Below are 17085 nucleotides of genomic sequence, written 5' to 3' on the forward strand. Positions count from 1 at the left end.
TTCTCGAAGATATAATTTTAGCAGGAGGATAATATCTACCAATGAAAGCATCCTTACATTTAGTCCATGAATCAATACTTTTTTAGGCAAAGATAGCAACCAATCTTTAGCTCTTCCTCTTAATGAGAAAGGAAACAATTTTAATTTTATAATATCACCATCTACATCCTTATACTTTTGCATTTCACATAGTTCAACAAAATTATTAAGATGGGCAGCAGCATCATCAGAACTAACACCAGAAAATTGCTCTCTCATAACAAGATTCAGTATAGCAGGTTTAATTTCAAAGAATTCTGCTGTAGTAGCAGGTGGAGCAATAGGTGTGCATAAGAAATCATTATTATTTGTGCTAGTGAAGTCACACAACTTAGTATGCTCAGGGGTACTCATTTTAGCAGTAGTAAATAAAATAAACTAAATAAAGTAAATGCAACTAACTAATTTTTTTGTGTTTTTAATATGGAGAACACAAACAAGATAGTAAATAAAGTAAAACAAGTAACTATTTTTTTTGTATTTTTGATATAGAGCAAACAAAGCAGTAAATAAAACAAAGTAAAGCAAAGCAAGACTAAACAAAGTAAAGAGATTGGAAGTGGAGACTCCCCTTGCAGCGTGTCTTGATCTCCCCGGCAACGGCGCCAGAAATCTATGCTTGACACGCGTACAGCACGCGTCCGTTGGGAACCCAAAGAGGAAGGTGTGATGCGTACAGAAGTAAGTTTCCCTCAGTAAGAAACCAAGGTTTATCGAACCAGTAGGAGCCAAGAAGCACGTTGAAGGTTGATGGCGGCGGAGTGTAGTGCGGCGCAACACCAGGGATTCCGGCGCCAACGTGGAACCCGCACAACACAACCAAAGTACTTTGCCCCAACGAAACAGTGAGGTTGTCAATCTCACCGGCTTGTTGTAACAAAGGATTAGATGTATAGTGTGGATGATGATGTTTGCAAAGAATAGTAAAACGAGTATTGCAGTAGATTGTATTCGATGTAAAGAATGGACCGAGGTCCACAGTTCACTAGTGGCGTCTCTCCGATAAGAAATAGCATGTCAGTTGGGCGATTAACAAATAAAGAGGGCATAACAATGCACATACATATTATGATGAGTATTGTGAAATTCAATTGGGCATTACGACAAAGTACATAGACCGCTATCCAGCATGCATCTATGCCTAAAAAGTCCACCTTCAGGTTAGCGTCCGCACCCCTTCCAGTATTAAGTTGCAAACAACAAACAATTTCATTAAGTATGGTGCGTAATGTAATCAACACAAATATCCTTAGACAAATATCCCTAGTGGCAACAACACATCCACAACCTTAGAACTTTCTCTCACTGTCCCAGATTTAATGGAGGCATGAACCCACTATCGAGCATAAATACTCTCTCTTGGAGTCACAAGTATCAACTTGGACAGAGTCTCTACTAGCAACGGAGAGCATGCAAGATCATAAACAACACATATAGATTGATAATCAACATAACATAGTATTTCATATTCATCGGATCCCAACAAATGCAACATGTAGCATTACAAATATATGATCTTGATCATGTTAGGCAGCTCACAAGATCGAACAATGATAGCACATGAGGAGAAGACAACCATCTAGCTACTGCTATGGACCCATAGTCCAGGGGTGAACTACTCACACATCACTCCGGAGGCGACCATGGCGGTGAAGAGTCCTCCGGGAGATGATTCCCCTCTCCGGCAGGGTGCCATAGGCGATCTCCTGAATCCCCCGAGATGGGATTGACGGCGGCGGCGTCTCTGGAAGGTTTTCCGTATCGTGGCTCTCGGTACTGGGGTATTCTCGACGAAGGCTTTAAGTAGGTGGAAGGGTAGGTCAGGGGGCGCCACGAGGGCCCCACACGCCAGGGCCGCGCGGCCAAGGCCTGGGCCGCGCCGCCCTGTTGTGTCGGCGCCTCGTCGCCCCACTTCGTTTCCTTTTCGGTCTTCTGGAAGCTTCGTGGAAAAATAGGACCCTGGGCGTTGATTTCGTCCAATTCCGAGAATATTTCCTTACTAGGATTTCTGAAACAAAAAACAGTAGAAAACAACAACTGGCTCTTCGGCATCTCGTCAATAGGTTAGTGCCGGAAAATGCATAAATATGACATAAAGTGTGTATAAACCATGTGTGTATCATCAATAAAGTAACATGGAACATAAGAAATTATAGATACGTTTGAGACGTATCAGTCATCTCCGATTCCCAAATCAAGGACGTATGGTCGCCGATGAACTAACACCGACGAACACTGCTCATCTCCGATTCCCAAATCAAAGACGTATGGTCGCCGCGGAAAGAAAACGCAATGTTGCCCCTGACCGTGGCTCCCCCGCCAGCGCCGGAGGAAGCCGCGGACAGGCAAACCCTACCAACCACGGCGCGCGCGCGCGCAGGGCTCAAGGCGGGGCCGTGCCGGCCGGCGCGAGGTGGCGACGCGAAGTAGGGCCACGAGGAGGGGTCTCTCTGTCCGGAGGAAGGCATCGAGGCGGAGGCTACATCGCCGGAGTTGCTGCCGTTGCCCCTCTATCCATCCACTCGATTCAGTTGACTAGAACGATCAATTCACCCGTCACAGTTTGTACCAGCTCGATTCAGTTGACTAGAAGGATCAGGATGACGCAGTGATGCTCATGGTGAGTTCAACAGCTGATGAGGCACGCCGACGACGGATCCGTCGCGAGGAAAGCAAACAGAAAAAATACAACAAAGAGGGGACCGGATCCGTTGCTGCTTCCCCATCCAGCCGCTCTGCCACCTCTCCCCGTGCCGCCTCCTGCGCTTGTGTGGGTGGCGCTCGAAGTGGCCCAGCCGCCTCGTCGCGGTCCGGCGACCTCGCTGTTGAGCCACCTGAGGTGCGGCAGCGGGCCCAACTGGCGCCGTCCTTACTCCGATTGCGAGCTCAGGCGTTCCCAACGGCATAGGGGACAGGGGAGCTGCGAGCCTCCGCGGCGACGTCGGTCTGCGAGCCGCCGCACCCGTGCCTGCCCCGTGAGCCGCCGCAGCCTGCCCTGTGATCTCGCTGGTCAGAAAGGTGGAGGGGATTGGGCGGGTGGGGATCTGGTCACAAGGTGGTGCTGTGGACATCGGCAGTAGCTACCCAGGGAGAAGCTCGCGCATGGCGGCCGCCGCCCGCTGGCCCAGGCTGCGCATCCGGTGGTTCCAGCCCAGCTGCTGGAGCCTTGCGTGGTTCACATGGCTGACGGGAGGAGACAGGGTGCGCTCCATTTGTCATATGGGCACAGCTGCGCTTTAAAGCGATTCACGCCGTATCGTCGCCGTGAGCCACAAACTGAATCCCAGTGTTGATCCAACGGTGGCTAGGGCGTGCTCACGTATACACTCGGTCATCAAATCCACTCTCTAAATCTTTAACCTCAACCGTAGTTTCGGATTCACCGATCAAACATGTGATTTTGCACCTTTATCCTTCCAGTCTTTCCACGATAGAGGAGTTTGACCCTTCCAATTATGCTTCTTCTCCCCGCAATAAAGATCCCTATTAAGGCAGAATATATCGCTCATGCTTTCTTTACGGGGGAATCACTTTACTTCTTCCAGCGATACCTATGCGTGCTAGAAAAGAAAAACTTGAACCATGGTGCTATAGTACCACTTTCAGGTTTTTCGGTGAGTACTTCTACCCAAATTTTTTGCATTACTTCAGATAACCCATACATTGTAGTACTTATAAAATATGATGGCAAACAATCTAAGGGTGGACGTTCGGTCTTTTTGGTTAGTTTGGTTCGGTCTTTTCGGTCTTTAACAATTTCGGTCATCTAGAAAATGATACCCGTAATAAATTCGGTCTTTCCGGTTTTCTGTTATTCGGTCTTCGGTCTATTCGGTTCGGTCTTCGGTCATGACCAAATAGACCAAAATCTAGTGCGCAAGAAGGGGAATCGACGCCCGGTACTGGAAAAGTGGGAAGCGATCAACTCATCTCTCGCGCACGGGAGAATCTACATTACACTGGGCTGGGATACTCAGTTGTTGGGCACAGAGACTAGATGGTACGCTTGGTTCAGTAGTTGGGCCTATAGACTAGATGTACATAAACTAGGCTGACACACAAATTTGGCTGCTTCCGTACATAATTCTCTCAAAATAAAATAAAATCGGTCTTTCGGTCTATTAGGGTTATGTATAAGTGATGACTAAATTTCTAATCAAATTTCGGTCTTTTCTAGTTTGCTACCCAAATTTCTAACGGTTTTTTCGGTCTCGGTCTTTTCGATTTCGGTCTCGGTCTTTTCAGTTTCGGTTTTCGGTCTTCGGTTTTTATGCCCACGGCAAACTTCCTAGTTAAAACCTATAATATCTAAATATACACCCGTTGCTAGGACGGGCGCACATTCAGCTCGTGCTAGTGATTATAGTCGTCGCTAGGTGGTCCAAAGACCGATCTGTAATTTTTATTACTTTTAAGCATTTGTGTCTACTTTTGAAGATATTCAACGGATTGATCGAACTTCAGAAAATAAAATAAAATAAAGATAATAAACTTGATCAGCAAGCAAATCGAGAACCCATCATGCTTGCACCGCATACTTACAAGTGGTTTGCACACCAAGCCGTTGTTATCTGTCAGAATCGATGACCTTTTAAGAAAGTCAGCCCTTTGACCACCTTAGCACGCCCTAGAAATTCGTAGGTCAAAATTTTGGGCTTGTGGCGGCTTGTATGCATAGCATTGAACATAGTTCAAACTACTACTACTACTGTAATTACAGCTTTGCACGTGCATAAATCATGACGTGTGAGGTGTCGCGATTGGCTTTTCAGCATAACTAAAAGTGCTGCAAATTACTAATTTTGCCTAAATCACAGTTATTCCTACACTAATTTGTGTACCTTTTTGTTACAAACGCAGCCCATGGCCCATGCCGGAATGCGGTACAGATAGGCAGACACACGCGGGCCACAGACATCCATTCCACGGAACATCCTCTCATTCCCTAACCTAATCTAACCTCTCCACACCTGGAAAGTACGCCTTTCCTCCCATAAAAAATAAAAAAATATTCGCAGCATGACCAAATCACCAAGCCAAACCCAAAACAAATACCGACAGCGAGGAAAGGCAAGCGAAAAAAAAAAAAATCCTCCCTCCTCCTACCACAACGCGCGAGCGCACAGAGGGAAAAAAATGGAGGCATGAGCGCGTCCTCCTCCTCCGCCCACATCCCCACCCCCATCTCCTCCGCCGCCGATCCCGCCGGACGCCCCGCGGCCTCGCCGGCGAGACACTGGTTCTGAGCCTGCCGCGGCGGAGCGGAGCGGCGCGCAGCGACGATGCCGTCGCACTCGGATCTGGACCGGCAGATCTCGCAGCTGCGGGACTGCAAGTACCTGCCGGACGCCGAGGTCAAGGCGCTCTGCGACCAGGCCAAGGCCATCCTCATGGAGGAGTGGAACGTGCAGCCCGTGCGCTGCCCCGTCACCGTCTGCGGCGACATCCACGGCCAGTTCTACGACCTCATCGAGCTATTCCGCATCGGGGGCGACACGCCCGACACTAACTACCTCTTCATGGGAGACTACGTCGGTACGTTCGTCCCCTTGCTTCTCTCGCTCAGCCAGGCCGTTCGATCTGGTTGGGGATTCGGTAGATCATGCCCCGTTCCGGAGATTTGAGCTGCCGGATAATTTTATAGGTTGATTATGCTCGTCAGGCCCGCGCTCTTTCTTATTTATTTATTTATGGCTGCTCGTTCCTTATAATATTGGTTGGATTGTTCCGTGATGATGTTAGGTTCTCTCCCGTTGATTAAATGCTCATTTACTGTGTTGGATTGGATACGTTGTTGATCCAGTCGGAATTTATTGCAAGCATGGCTTCCTCTCAAGCATATACCCGAGCCTATATATGGTCCTTCTCCTCATGGGCACCAACGGACATCCTTGAAGCCTCTAAGTTCTTTCCCTCCTGTAGCAACCGCGCGTTTATAGAATTGCTGTGATGGTCTTGGTTGCCCCTTTCAACAAGTTCAAGGCTGCCCGGGAAAATCGAGCTTTGAATTCGGACGGCCTGGCGTATCTTTGTTCTCTGCCTATGAACCGACAAATCGGGGCCTTTCTTCGTCGTTATCCGTATCCTGCTACCGTATTGGTTCGCTTCATGTAAAGCGTTCACGTAACTAATCTGTATTACGGCACCTGCTCATGGGTGGCTACGTCGGTGCTTTCCCAACGCACCCGCCCCTTTGCTCCCCAAGAGGATTCGGTGAGCTCGTTTAATAATCAGATCAATAATGGAGCGTATTGAGGCTGCGGCTGCAAATTCGCTACGTGATTCGTTTACGAGATAATTAGCTGCTCATCATGTCCGTTTTCTTATTTTAGTGTTGCTTGAATTTGTTCCATGCTGTTAGGTTTTCTTCTGTTGATTGAATGATTACGTGCTGTTTTGGATTGGATATGTCAACCTAGCCAGAATTTATTGTAATCATGACTTTCTCTTTAGCGTACAGCCCATTTTGTCATGGGCATAAATGGATATCGTTGAAGCCTCGGAGTGATTTTCTCCTTTCCACTAACAGTGCGTTATTGTAGTTATGGTCTTGGTTGCCTCCTTTAACAAGTTGAAGGCTGCCCGGGAAATTTAAACTTATAATTTAGATGTCTTGCATAGCTTTGTTCTCTACTTATGAACCGACTAATAGGGACATTTCTGTGTCGTTATGCTACAATATTGGTTGGCTGCATATAAAGCATCTACACAACTGATCTCAGCATGCTTCCGTCTACCATGGTTCTCAACGTGTCCCTTAAGTGCCACTTCAGCGCCTAAGCGCCCCAAGATGGTAAGGTGTTTCCCCTCGCCTTAGTCATCTAGCAATGGCGGTCGGAGAATTTTCTACCGCTGCCCTGGGTGCTGCTCTTGGGTGTGATAAGCTACGATCCGTCTCCTCCCTGCATTCCCAGGAGAGCGTCCCGCGGTGACCCTGCTGTGGTAAGGGAGGCATGAGGGGTTATAAGGGAGAAGGTAGGGTCGTGTGATGATTGCTCTTGCTGTGAGGAAGGAGGTAATGGGTGTGGTGGCTGTGGTGAGGGAGATTGGAGTGGTTGTGGGAATTAGGTCGAAAGAGTAGATGGGCTATTAAATGCGCTTTTGGTCGATGGGGGTGTTAGGTAATGTTCGAATAGCGGAATAGGTGACCCATCTCATGTTTTCCTTCTCTCTTGTAATTGTTTGCTGATTGCTCTGTTCCAGGATTCCTAAGGCATGGTCTTGCCCTGCTTTACTGCTTTGTTCTAAGCGACTGAAATAGTTAGTGCAGGTTTTCGGTGACATACCACCTTCAAAATCATGGCGTCTACAGCGCATGCTTGTGATGTACTCCCTCCGTTCCACAATTCTTGTCGATACTACGACAAGAATTATGGAATGGAGGGAGTATTAAGTTTGTGTGCACTGTAGGCCCGCAGCACAACCATGAGTCAAAAAAATAAGACACCACTTAGCGAACCCTTTACTTAGAAGTTTTCGCTTACTAAACTTTTGACAGAAATTCTATAATATCTATTAAGTTATTGAGTGAGCTGAGCTTTTATTTCTGTCAATAATTCAATTAATTTATGTTTATATGGATTGTGTTTGTTTGGCTCTGAGTTACAAATGGATTGACTTTATTGCCTTCTACTGCAGACCGTGGATACTATTCAGTGGAGACTGTTTCATTATTAGTGGCTCTCAAAGTTCGTTATAGAGACAGAATTACAATATTGAGAGGAAATCACGAGAGCAGACAAATCACTCAAGTGTGAGTTTCTATTCCCCGAACCAGAAAAATCTTACTGCAGTTGCCCATACCTAGTTTCAGCATAGTACTTCTGTATTGCACAATTACTGCAAGACATATGGACATTATATTGTAATTCTGTTTAAACAATTGAGTTGAAAATTGATCGTCTCCAGACACGAGCATACTCTGTGGTCAAAAGGCACTAACAATTATCCACTGTTGGAAGATTAATCCATATGCTATTTTGTTATCTCCTGGCTGTGACTTTACTTTTTCTCAGTACCCAGCCCAGTAAAACATTTTGGCAATCTTTACTTTTAAGTAACTTGGCTATTTATTCAAGATTCCTGTCTAAACCTGAATCTCTTTCTTTTGTCCTTAAGCACAAACATGATAGTACTTAAATATTGTTGGCAAGCCTTTGACCAACGATTATGCTACTATTATGTAATATACATGATACAAAATCATAACCATAAGCAAGTTAATATGAATATTATGACATCAAATTTTAGCACATAGGATATATACTTATAAAGTATTTGTTTGTCAAAGGCTTGTCATAACAAAACAAAATACACCACCTATTTTGAAATGGAGGGATTATATTTTCTTTCTGATCCGCTATATACTTTAATTTGAATAAAGTTAGTTGTGTAAGTATTATGCATTTAAACCTTGTTTGGGTTTTCACTTGTTAACTCTGATTTAGGTTTGTTACATGGGATTTTGATGGATTAGATGTGCATGTTTAGGTGCACCTTAGGGCCATGCCGATGGCAATTTTGTGACTAAAACCCTAAAAGATGAAGAAATCATTTGCTGTGGCTGATTGCTCCCCTGGATCTCTTCAATGGTAAATGGCCCATTTGGAAATTCAGATGTAGCAATAAAATATATGGTTTCCCTTCGCTCTCTCCCTAGATCACACTGACTTATGCAATGTAAGTCATCTTTTATGCTGATTTACTCCATGAGGTGATGGCTGGCTTTGGTCTGAAAATGTTATTCCAAGAACTAGCAGTTATATGATAGTTTAAGCTCTAGATGATGTGTTAGGCTGCATCTGGCTATTTCCTATAATGCAAGCACTCCTGCCAACACCTGAGTCAGGGAGTTTCTTGACACTGAGTTTTTGGTTACAGGTATGGCTTCTACGATGAATGCTTGCGGAAGTATGGAAATGCAAACGTTTGGAAGTACTTCACGGATTTGTTTGATTATTTGCCTCTCACAGCTCTTATAGAAAATCAGGTCTATTCTTTTCACCAAGTGGTCGGTTTGCTCTGTCAATATGGACATAGCATTCCTTTCCTTTCCATGTACGCCTGGTAAAAGAGGAAATTCTATTTTGTAGGTATTCTGCCTCCATGGTGGTCTCTCTCCATCATTGGATACATTGGACAATATTCGCTCTCTTGATCGCATACAAGAGGTACACAAAATTTACAATGAACTTTGAGCTAGTGCCTAATTTTGGACCATTTTATGCACGCAGTTTGTTGATTTAAAACTACTTGATAGACAATGTTTGCCTTTCCTGGAAGGTAATGATAGCTCTTTAACAGAACCATCGGTATTAGACTTTTGAAGCAATATGTAGAGATCACAGTCGATCGTCAGGATTGAGAAAAGGAGATCGTGTGCAGCTTCTCTTTTTCTAGCATTGAATGTGATTTCACAGTTTATCTTGCATATATGCATGGCACATGGCATCCAGAAACCTTCATCTGATATGATTATTTTTCATCAGTGTGCTATATGTATCCTGAGCAAATATTAGCAATGTTTGGTCTAAGAAGATGCAACACATCGCTTATTTGTGATGTACAATTGGATATTCACCAAGATGCAGTGTGTGTACCATGGGAAATGGACTAAGAATTAAAGTAAACTAGAAACTTCTGGATTTAAGAACGACTTCTGTAAGTTCTCAACTAGTTGCAGTTATGTGGTCTGAGGTTTAACCGTGTTTCACTGTTTTCCAGTCCTTTGTGAATATTGTTTGCTAGTTCAGTTTCAGCGAAAAAGTGACCTAAGAATTGAAACCTGCAATATGTTTGCAGGTTGCTAGACAGTTTTGCCTGTATCGATTGTTGATCTTACAATGCATGAAGTCGACCTTATGGCACCTTTGGGTTTAAGAATTAATGAATTATTGTGGCGTGCACGCGTGTGCTGTATTCTGCAATTTGGTCAACTCTTCATTAATATTTTGCTAAACAATGGCTGTAGGTCCCGCATGAAGGTCCCATGTGTGATCTATTGTGGTCTGACCCAGATGACCGATGCGGATGGGGGATTTCGCCAAGAGGAGCAGGGTACACATTTGGACAAGATATTGCACAACAATTCAACCATACAAATGGACTTAGCCTTATTTCAAGGGCCCATCAACTTGTGATGGAAGGGTTTAATTGGGCCCAGGTTGGTATCCGTTGTATTTGATTTCAGTTCGTCTAATAATTTTCCGCACCATATTCTTTTTACCAAGTTTATGTTTCGTTTTCAAAATCTCTGTTGCCCCTTCTCATTGAACTCTAACTGATATTGTCCTAATCATTAATATCGGTGCCATTTTTTCAAAGACTTGATTTTTGTATGACACAATCATGGTAGCTGATAACTGATACCATTAACTGATACCATTAACATGGTAGCTACTAATTATTTATCTGGAGATTTAATGACATGCAAAGGATCCGGCCCATCTGGATTAAAATGGCAACTACTAATTGTTTATGTAGTCACATATTGTATGACACAATCATGTGAAGAGCAGCACTAAACTTGATTTGATGTCTGGTATATAGTTGCTTGCTGATCTCAGAAGCATTACGAAGCGTTTAGTTGTCCTTGCATATTTTACTGGACACAAGAACATGCACATAAAATTTCCCATACCTTGTCTGGCATTTGAGAGTCAGTTTGGATAAGTTCCTTGCAGGAACTTGAATAGTTAATTTGCTTTATGTTGATTTTCATGCAGGAGAAGAACGTTGTCACAGTTTTCAGCGCGCCAAACTACTGTTACCGATGTGGTAACATGGCTGCGATTCTCGAAATAGGGGAAAACATGGATCAGAACTTCCTCCAATTCGATCCAGCACCACGGCAAATCGAGCCGGATACAACGCGCAAGACTCCCGACTACTTTTTGTAATTGTGGTGCTGCTCTTTTTTAACTTGACTGCCGCGGGTGCTCCTGTTGCCCGCAGCAGTGCCTGGATCTGTAGATCTATGTCCTTAGAAAATGGGTTTCCTTGAGCCGAGTTGTGTACCCCCTCTCATTCTTTTGTTTGGAGATTTTGGTTGCCGCTTCTCAGGACCTCATAGGACATGTTAAAAGTACATTGCATTGGTATTTTCTTTTTGTATCTCCATTTTGTATTATTTCCAAGACAGAAGAGAAGCTGCAATAGAATCGTCTCGCAACATATTTCTGCTCTCTTCAAAAGATGTTGCCTGGACAATCTGAATTCTCGAGCTAATTTCTGGCTTGTTTTGTTGTCTTCTATGTACTGTGGGAGATCTTCCTAGTGCAATTTCCTGTTTATGTTTTTCTCCTACTCTGGTATGACGAAATAAGCATGCCAAATCTAGACTACATTACAAGTCCGTCGAACCATTCAAGTTTCTTTTAGTACACGAGGATTTTTCCTGTAGTAAAATCAAGTATTGGCACTTGACAATCAGCTGAACAGAGAGCAGCGCCTTTAGTTTACAATTACCCCATATTTATATTTGGTCAAAGTTATACTTTCTGATATGTGATCAAGTTAAACTGACTTCGTGGTACATACTAGTATCATTTTTGAAGCCGCCGCGGCCTGAAAGAAAAGAACTGCTGCCTCCACCTCCTTTGCACCATAGATCGGTTCCTCCTCCTGTCGGTCTTGCTGTTGTCAGGAGGGTTCCGTCTTAGTCAGGAGGGATGCGGAACCCGATCAATGAGTGGAGGTTTTAATAAAAGTAGTGTTTTTGTAAGATTAGGTTAGGATCTTAGTTATTCGTCTTCTTTTAATTTCCAAATCAATGGAGATGACATGATCTACAATAATTAGTCCTTGGCCTATTTTTTGATGGTGATATTGTCCTCCCAGCGTCAACAATGGTGTTGCAAGATTAAATTTATGTAGGTATGGTTCTTCGGATCTTGCTTCGTCGGATATCTTTTCTCATGGTTGCCGCGAGGATGTATGTCATCGCAATATTTATCCCAGCTGCTACGTTCTCGACGACAGTGATTTGTACTCTTGGTACCCTGGCAACATCAATCAGGTTGTTCAGTTGCTTTTTCTTAGCATATTTCAATGGCTGCACGCAACCTTGGCCTTCGTGGTATTCATGGTATCTATCTTTGGCCACCTCCAAGGAAAATACAAGATTGTGAAAACTTTGAAGATTTGTTAGTTCTTTTAGATTTTATTTTGTAATAATAGAAGTCACCTCGTGTCTTATTATCATGTACTAACTGTTATTGCTATAAATATATGTGGTATTGACTGCAAAAATAATATAAAAAACAAGCATTTTAAGGAACATGCTCGAAAATAATAATAATAAAACAGAAAACAGAAATGAAAAAAAAAATTAAGAGGAGAAGCAGCCTGACCCAGTGACTTCGGCGGCATGCTCACCACATCACAAGCGAAAGAAGTCCACATAACCCCCACAAGTTTTGGAGTTGGGACGCCCCCTCAACTTTAAAATAGCACACTTAACCCCCCTAAGTTTACAAAACCGGGCAGTTAACCCCCTCAGTCTTGGTAAGCTGTTTTGCATGCTGGTTTTGGCGAGGTGTCACACTATTATTCGCCCAAGACGACAGTGGATTGCTGAAATAATAGTCAACATGCACGTGTGCCGGCCGTGTTCTATCATCGCTGCGGTGAGATCGACCCTCACCTCCAACACTGGCAATCTCAACATGCTGGGAGGTCTAAGCACAGCGCGACCGCGCGCGTCCTCTGCGGCGAGCCAAGCACGTACATGGCATGCTCCAGCAAGCGCACCACCTCATGCGAGCTGTCGAGGCCGGCGACGAGGCGCAGCTCCGTGGCAAGGTCTTGGTGCTGCAGCCCCATAAGGTGCCAGTGCATGCTCAGACGGTCCTAGGACTCGATTGATGAGGGACAATATATGAAACAAAATAAAAATAAAACATAAGTAAGATCTAGTACTAGCTTCTACACAATTCTACTATATTCTAGGTAATATGGTCCTCTAGTTATGTGTGCTGTAGTGGTTTCCATAGTATTCTAGTATAAGTTGTAACTAGGATATTTGTAGTTCTTTCCCTAGCTTATGTAGTGTTCTCTAGAACACTCTAGTTGTAAGTAGAGCTAAGTAGTGAAGGCTCATGCAGCCTATAAATAGAGGTCTAACCTCTACCTATGTAATCGGACTATGTACCCACTACCTATCAATAAAGAGAACTTTGTGTTCTTGTTTTAGATCTTGGATTAGATCTTGTGTGTTGAGAGTTTGGACTAAACTCTTGACGCCCCGCCCCTAGAGCGATATCTAGGTTACGCCCCTAGAGTGATATCTAGCGCAACACGCTGAAGCGGTTCCTTCAACATTTGTGCTGTCCACATTGTAGCAACACGGTGGAGCTGTTCCTCCACAACCTTGTGCTGCTTCAGGTGGTAACAGAGCCCTGCTGATCCGTTCAAGTTGTCGGTTCCCTCGTTGAGAGCAAGCTGCAACAAGAAATGGAGGAGTTGGGAAAGAGAATGGATGCTGCAGAACAGCAAATCCAAGCGTTACGTGAATATCTTAACCGGAGATTTGATCAGCTTGTTGAGATGATCAGAAAGGGTGTTCCTCCTACTGCCAATGATGAAGAATCATCAAAGGATGGTGAAGATGCTTAGCGGAGAAGAAAGGGAGGTCATCTTGGAGCAAAAACACCTCAACCACATGTTGTTCAGCGTACCTCAAGAAGGCCAACTTATGATGAAATTTCTGAAGATGAAGAAAACGATGAGGGCCTTGAAGAACCTGATCTCCATACATATCCGAGAGTACACCTCTCTACATATGCGAGGGATACATACAAGGTGAGAGCTGAGATCCCCACTTTTAATGGAAATGTTGATATTGAGGGGTGCCTTGATTGGTTGTATGAGGTGGAGACTTTCTTTGAGGTTATGGATATTCCGGAAGATCGTAGAGTTTCTTTGGTTGCATACAAGCTAAAAGGAAGAGCTGGTGCATGGTGGCATCGCCTTCAAGAAGATCGCAGATTAAGAGGAGAACCTCGTGTGAGATCTTGGCGGCAGATGAAGAATCTTTTGAAAGGGAGATTTTTGCCTGCAGATTACGATCAGATCCTATTTATTCAGTTTCAGAATTGTGCTCAAGGAAATAAGACCGTTTCAGAATACACGGAGTAGTTCCTAAGGCTACAAGTGAGGTGCCACCTTGGTGAAACTGAAGATCAACAAGTTGCAAGATACATCAATGGTTTCAATGATGCTATCTAGGACCGTTTGATGATGCAGCAAATTTGGTCCCTTGATCAAGCACAAGCTCTAGCATTAAAGGCAGAGAGATTGGTAAAGGCAAGAAAGGCAAGTAAGGCTCCATATTCTTATATGGAAGACTCATCTAGGAGTCACTCCCACGGAATGGAAGAAGAGACCACTCAACCCAGTGCAAAAGAAACTGTCCCAAAGCAAGCCGGAGGTAAGAGTACGGCAAAGCCTAAGATAAAATGCTATAAATGTGGTGAAGAGGGACATGTATCTAGCAATTGCCCATTGAGGAAATTTGTCAACACAACAATCCATGATGTCAAAGATGGCGAAGAATATGAATCTAAAGATGTAGAAGGACAAGATATTTGTGAAGAAGAGGGAGAAGAGGTGGTATGCGTGATTCAACGGCCCTTGTGCTCAACACCGCAACCCGGCAACACACAACAAAAGAAAATATTTGAGAGCAAATGCACGGTGAATGGCAAGGTATGCAAATTAGTGATTGATGGTTGCAGCTGTGAAAACCTTATCTCTCAGAATTTGGTGAACCATTTAAAGCTTGAGACACATGATCATCCAAACCCCTACACTATTGGGTGGATCAAGAAAGGAGTGAATATGAGGGTCACCAAACAATGCAACCTGCCACTCTCTTGGGCAAGCACTATCATGCAAATGTGTTACGTGATGTTGTTGATATGGATGCCAGCCATGTTCTTCTTGGGAGACCTTGGCAATATAATGTGAATACAACACACAAAGGGAAGGAAAATTCTTACTCTTTCACTTGGAACAAGCGGAAGATCATCATTCTACCAAATCAATCAAATCGTAATGGCTCCAAGGAGAAGGAGAAAAGTGACCACAAACGGAGGCTAAAATCATTCCAGGTTGGTGATAAGGTGATGGCATACCTCCGAAAAGAAGGACCACCATTAGACATCAAAGAGAAACTTAGATGGTGGAAATACGGCCCCTTCTCTGTTCTAAGGAAGATAAATGATAATGCCAACATGATAGATCTTCCAGCTAAGATGGGAATATCCAACATATTCAATGTGGCAGACTCGGCTCTTTATCATCAAGAACAAGCACTCTATGAAGATAACTCGAGGTCGAGTTCTAAACAACCAGGGGAGAATGATAAAACATAAGTAAGATCTAGTACTAGCTTCTACACACTTCTACTATATTCTAGGTAATATGGTCCTCTAGTTATGTGTGTTGTAGTGGTTTTCAGAGTATTCTAGTATAAGTTGTAACTAGGATATTTGTAGTTCTTTCCCTAGCTTATGTACTATTCTCTAGAACACTCTAGTTGTAAGTAGAGCTAAGTAGTGAAGGCTCATGCAGCCTATAAATAGAGGTCCAACCTCTACCTATGTAATCGGACTATGTACCCACTACCTATCAATAAAGAGAACTTTGTGTTCTTGCTTTAGATCTTGAATTAGATCTTGTGTGTTGAGAGTTTGGACTAAACTCTTGACAGCCCCGCCCCTAGAGCGATATCTAGGTTACGCCCTAGAGAGATATCTAGCGCATCACGTTGAATCGGTTCCTTCAACATTTGTGCTGTCCACATTGTAGCAACAAGGTGGAGCTGTTCCTCCACAACCTTGTGCTGCTTCATCGATCCCCATGACCACCATCGGACAACACGGGCTCATGGCCCCCCATTCAACAACAAGCTTAGCAGCGAGTTGTGTTGATGCGTGGATTCAGCTAAATAGCTTGGATCAGTCAAAAAAGGGTTTAGGGTTTTCGTGGGTGCAATGCACACGCACGTCTCTTCTATATATAATGGTGATCATACAAATACATGCGTATATACGCGTACATATACATGACAGGATATACATCTACTAGACCTATCTTAACACTCCCTCTCAATCTGAACTTCTGCTACAAACAAGATTCAGATTGGTCTTAAACCGGTCTAGCATCTGTCGAGTAGCTGGCTTCGTAAACACATCAGCTAATTGATCACCAGAAGAGATAAACCTGACTTGTAAAGCTCCAGCTGCAACACGCTCACGCACAAAATGGAAATCAATCTCAATATGCTTCATCCGTGCATGGAAAACTGGGTTGGCAGTCAGGTATGTAGCCCCTAAGTTATCACACCATAAAACAGGTGTACGCTGCTGAGTAACACCCAACTCTCTGAGTAACGACTCTACCCATATAGCTTCAGCAGCTCCATTTGCTAAGGCTTTATACTCAGCCTCTGTGCTCGACCGTGAAATGTATAAGGTTGCTTCTTCGAACTCCAAGAAACAAGGTTCGGACCAACAAAAACAGCGAAACCTCCTGTAGACCTCCGATCATCAACACATCCTGCCCAATCTGCATCGGTAAAGATACTGATGCTGGTGGAGTTAGACTTGCGAAAACGCAGCCCAGTATGTAGCGTCCCTTTGACATAACGCAAGATGCGTTTTACTGCTTCCCAATGAACATCAGTGGGCCGAGACAAGAACTGACATACTTTATTCACTGCAAATGAGATATCTGGGCGGGTGAGAGTCAAATACTGAAGACCGCCCACAATACTTCGATACCGGAAAGAATCCTCGCACCAAGAGGAGTGCCGGACACCCGAGACAAAGGATCAATCGCAGATAGTGGAGTAGAAGTGGCTTTGCAATTCTCCATATTAACTCGGTGCAACAAGTCTAGTGCATATTTGCGCCGAGTCACCGCTATCCCCCCCGAATGGAAAGACGCTTCCAAACCCAGAAAATAATCCAGAACTCCAAGATCCTTGATAGGAAAATGAGCAGAAAGAGCACGAACTAGGCGATCAACTGCTCCAGGAGTAGA

The 17085-nt window shown here is 44.1% G+C and overlaps 1 protein-coding gene across 1 annotated transcript; it reads left to right on the forward strand.

Moving 5' to 3' along the window:
- The first annotated feature begins 5119 nt into the window (after window positions 1–5119).
- On the forward strand, window positions 5120–11213 carry LOC127313282 (serine/threonine-protein phosphatase PP2A-1 catalytic subunit). Its single transcript, XM_051343828.2, has 6 exons — window positions 5120–5574; window positions 7678–7792; window positions 8920–9028; window positions 9132–9209; window positions 10010–10201; window positions 10764–11213. The coding sequence occupies exons 1-6, from the start codon at window positions 5322–5324 to the stop codon at window positions 10935–10937; spliced, it is 921 nt and encodes a 306-aa protein (XP_051199788.1). The 5' UTR covers window positions 5120–5321; the 3' UTR covers window positions 10938–11213.
- The last annotated feature ends 5872 nt before the right edge of the window (window positions 11214–17085 follow it).

This window comes from Lolium perenne, chromosome 7 (genome assembly GCF_019359855.2).
Source record: "Lolium perenne isolate Kyuss_39 chromosome 7, Kyuss_2.0, whole genome shotgun sequence".
Classification (NCBI taxonomy): domain Eukaryota; kingdom Viridiplantae; phylum Streptophyta; class Magnoliopsida; order Poales; family Poaceae; genus Lolium; species Lolium perenne.

Excerpts from the sequence above, each read along its gene's own strand:
- LOC127313282 (XM_051343828.2), top strand. The coding sequence starts at position 5,322 with ATGCCGTCGCACTCGGATCTGGACCGGCAGATCTCGCAGCTGCGGGAC. Across the intron at positions 7,793-8,919 it reads AGCAGACAAATCACTCAAGT|GTATGGCTTCTACGATGAAT; the intron begins GTGAGTTTCTAT and ends TTTTGGTTACAG. Across the intron at positions 9,029-9,131 it reads CAGCTCTTATAGAAAATCAG|GTATTCTGCCTCCATGGTGG; the intron begins GTCTATTCTTTT and ends TCTATTTTGTAG.